The following is a 3,961-nucleotide window of genomic DNA, read 5'->3' as shown; positions in this document are numbered from 1 at the left end:
AAAAAACCGCCATTAAACGCTACAGCAAGACAACACGACAGTCCGGTTTTGTTTACGGCCGTCCGGTGCGGCTGCTGGTTGGTCCTGGTCGGTCTGAGTCCAAAGCAGCGGTATCTCTCCGCTAAGAAGCCGGTTCGGTGTGCGAGACATGGCGGCGCAGGGAGGAGTTGCTTTCCAGGAGAAGGTCAGCAGGCTGCTGAGCAGGAAGGACGGGAAACCGACCCTGAAACCCAACAGACCGCTGGTTCTGAAGGACTCAGTGGCCAACAGGAAACCCAGGAAAGGAGGTAAGAACCGGGCCGGTCCCAGAACCTCCCTCCCTCCGGAAGGCTCAGTGTTTTTTTTGTTTTGTTTTTAATTACAAAACTTAGAAAGTTACAGTTCACGTTTGCATGAAGGGAAAACAAAGACAAAGGGATGAATTGTGAAATAAGCTTATTACAGGGGTAATAATGGTGGAGGATTTTAAATGTTATTTCTTTTACTTTGTTTGTAATTAAAAATGTATGTGGGTTACTCCAGGTTCTATTCCAGTTAATGTTTTCATACAGGGGGACCATTTGTACCTGGAAGCGGGGATAGAGTTTGCACATAGAAAGTTTTTAATAACTTTGTTGTTGACTTTTCTGTCTAGAAAAGATAAACCATTTATTGAAATATTGCTGGAGACAAGAACATTCCTTTGATCTAACTCTTTCTCATCTCTAAATAGGGTGATGATCCCATGGGGTCTGGTTACAATGTCAAATTCTCTTCTTGGAGGATAGAAGTTAAATTTATGAGTGAAGTCGTCATATGTTAGAATTTGTTTTGAGTTATTCAACAGTTGGGCTACCAGAACAATACCATGTTTAAAACCAGTTTTGTATAAAGAGAGTCTTGTTTCTATGTAAGATATGCATATTGTTCCAGATAAAACATTAATGAGGGGAGAAATTGAGTTTGTATAAAAGTGACCTGCAAGTTAGAGCCTGTTTATGGAAGTTTGACAGCTTGATTGGCAGTCTGTCGATGGAGTACGGGCACTGAAGCAAGAATGGAGTTTTTCAAAGATGAAGTTTGGAACAATGCTGAGTGTGTTTGTGTCTCCAGAGGCCTCCTGCATCACAGAGATGTCCCTCCTGATGGCCTGCTGGAAGCAGAACAACTTTGTGGACGGGCTGTGCTCCAGTGAGGTCCAAACCTTCTACTCATGCGTTCAGAAGGCCCAGGTGAGTCTAGATCTATAACGGATAGAAGCTGCTTTCTTCTTCTAGCTGTGACCTTTGGTCTGAGACGAACTTTTCCAGCCCGATCAGGGGATTCAGATCTGACCAGCAGAGGGCGCTGTTCTATCTGCTGAGCAGTCAGAAGATGTGAGACGTTTAGTAAAGTTCACCAGTCCCTGCTATGGTCATATAGCCCCACAGCATAATGCTTCCACCTCTATGCTTCACAACTAAAGGAAAACACTCTGCTGCAGCTCTCCAAAATTGTAGGTGACCGCAGACAGGAGGCCTCTGATTGGTCAAATCTACATCCTCTCTACACTATGCATATTTCCTGTTAGGTACTTTACCGGCTTGTTTTGTTTGTATGACCGCCATTGAGGAAAACAACTTGTAAAGATGGACCAGCTAGAGGAGCGAGGTGCGTGAGAACGCTGGGACCCTTTATCCACCCGGATCCCCGCTCTTTTTCGCGCTCATGTCCCTCAAACTTGCCCCCACTTCCTCACCGCCTCGACCGTATCTAGACCCACAGCTAGTTCCTGATTGTCCCTCTTGCATTGTGACGTGGAATAACATAGCGCAGACCATGCTTCAATATCGGGCATAAACCAAAAATATCTGTGACAAGCTCACTGCTGTGGGAGGATAACCAGACCTTAAGACTGTCTTGATGGCTACACCTTTTTCCATCCCGCTTTATCCCAGCTGGGGTGGTGAGGGGTGCTGATACCTATCTCCAGCTGACTACGGGCGAGAGACTGGGTCCACCCTGGACAGGTTGCCAGGGCAACACAGAGACAAAGAGGACAAACAACCATTCACACACACAATCATACCTAAGGAGAATTAAGAGAAGCCAATTAACCTAATTGTCATGTTTCTGGAATGTTGGAGGATGCCGGAGTACCCAGAGAGAACCCACGCATGCTCAGGGAGAACATGAAAACTCCATTCAGAAAGACCCTGGCCCAAGAATCGAACCCAGAACTTTCTTTCTGTAAGGCAGCAGTGCTAATTTCACAGCTGAAGGAAGCAGAAGCTGAGAGACGGGCCTATAGCCCGGTGTGAGAGAAATACTGATTGGCTTTATATCTGTAATCTTTATATTTGTAAAGTTCTGCTTCTTAATCTGTTTTTAAAAATCTGCTAAATTTAGTATAAAATCTGCTTTTATTTGTTTCGGAGAACAAAGGATGCACAGAGACACAGCAGAGAAATCCGCTGCTAAACTTAGTAAATGTTACAGTGTTGTTTTTAATCAAGGATGACGAAAATATTACCTTGACTTTCCTGTTTTTCATGGCGATAATGAAAACTGATGTGATAAACATGGATCTTTAAAGACGAAAAACACGATGAGTCATGGATTTAAGTTTTCATCAATGAGGCGAAATAAAAATTAGTGGGTCGTCAGTCAGATGTTTAAAGCGCATCATCATGCTGTAATGTGCTGAGCAGTATCAGCCGTGCTGCTGGATCCTGTTTGCTCATGCTTGCCGTGCAGCGCTGCACGTTCTGCATGACCACATGAAGACAGAAATTGATGAACTGATCCAGAAATGAATAAAAACTCAACCTAATGAGATTGAAAATGTAATCCCTCAGATGCCTGCTGTCACTAATTTGCTTCATATCTAAATTATGACTCATTCTAGATGTAATGTGTAGAAGTGAAACAGTCAAAGAGTGTCTGCTTTCATTGAGTAAAACCCAACCGTGCGCCATAAGCTCTACAGGCTGCAGAGACTTCAGCTGGAGAAATTGATCCGTTGTTTAATAAGACCTCAATTAAAAAATAAAAACTATTCCACACTCAGCAGCAATGTGGACAGTCTGAACGCCCGTCACTCTCAGCTATCCTGGCAATGCAAACATTCACACCTACTGGGATCAATTGGTTCAGGCTATAGAAGAAGTGAAAGGACCAATGTATGGTGTCCTTGGGTTGGCTGGAGAGTGAAGACATATAAAGGAAAGGATCCCGATAATCGCAGCTAAAAAGGTGGTTACTAGAAACTGGTTGGAAAGTGACCCTGAAACGCCCACTTCTGAAACTCAGACATAAGAAGACTAGCTTACCCCCCCCCCCAACCCTCAAATAATAATGTCTTTATCCTTTTTTGTTGCTCTTTACAAACCTGGAAAATACAAAGTATTAAAAAAAAGAAACTTCTGGAAGTAATGAATGAAATGAATAAACTATTTAACCGATCATCTGACAGCAAAATGAATACAGTCAAATCTTTTGGTATAACTAATTTCTGGACTAAAGGCAAAGCAGAGTTGGAAGCATTTCCCAGGATTCTTCAGGGTAAAGCGGCGCCATCTGTTGGTGTAGAATCAAACTACCTGGTCAGTCAGTCTGCAAAATATCTGAACCTTAAGCTAAAGTAATAGATATGAAGCGTAGAAACGGTTCATAGATTCTTCAGGTTAATGAGGAGCTGCACTGCTATATAAAACTGAAAGCCACTCAGTTTTCATTCTGCATGAAACCAGCAGAAAACGGCTGCAGTTAAACAATGTTTGTGTCCCACAGGCAGCCATGAAGAACAAATCTCAGCAGAGCGACGCCGCGGGAGGACGTCTGTCGCCGAAACAGGCCACCACTCTGCTGAGGAGGTTCCCTAACCTTCGATCAGAGATCTAACCGCTGTCCAGAGGACTCTGATAGGCTCCTGTTTCCATGACGTCTGGAAGATGATCTATTTATATACGTGTTAAATAAAATGTTAAACTTGTTTTAAAAG

General features: G+C 43.4%; 1 protein-coding gene across 1 annotated transcript; it reads left to right on the top strand.

The window, feature by feature from the left end:
• Positions 1–37: 37 nt before the first annotated feature.
• Positions 38–3,961, top strand: chchd1 (coiled-coil-helix-coiled-coil-helix domain containing 1). The gene is made up of 3 exons (XM_015396572.1): positions 38–287; positions 1,093–1,211; positions 3,751–3,961. The coding sequence occupies exons 1-3, from the start codon at positions 149–151 to the stop codon at positions 3,859–3,861; spliced, it is 369 nt and encodes a 122-aa protein (XP_015252058.1). The 5' UTR covers positions 38–148; the 3' UTR covers positions 3,862–3,961.

This window comes from Cyprinodon variegatus, unplaced genomic scaffold (assembly GCF_000732505.1).
Source record: "Cyprinodon variegatus isolate N-32 unplaced genomic scaffold, C_variegatus-1.0 Scaffold27, whole genome shotgun sequence".
NCBI classification, from domain to species: domain Eukaryota; kingdom Metazoa; phylum Chordata; class Actinopteri; order Cyprinodontiformes; family Cyprinodontidae; genus Cyprinodon; species Cyprinodon variegatus.
The sequence above is the reverse complement of the archived record's forward strand: the minus strand, read 5'-3'. Positions and strand labels throughout refer to the sequence as shown.

Excerpts from the sequence above, each read along its gene's own strand:
- chchd1 (XM_015396572.1), top strand. The coding sequence starts at position 149 with ATGGCGGCGCAGGGAGGAGTTGCTTTCCAGGAGAAGGTCAGCAGGCTG. Across the intron at positions 288-1,092 it reads CAGGAAACCCAGGAAAGGAG|AGGCCTCCTGCATCACAGAG; the intron begins GTAAGAACCGGG and ends TTGTGTCTCCAG. Across the intron at positions 1,212-3,750 it reads CATGCGTTCAGAAGGCCCAG|GCAGCCATGAAGAACAAATC; the intron begins GTGAGTCTAGAT and ends TGTGTCCCACAG.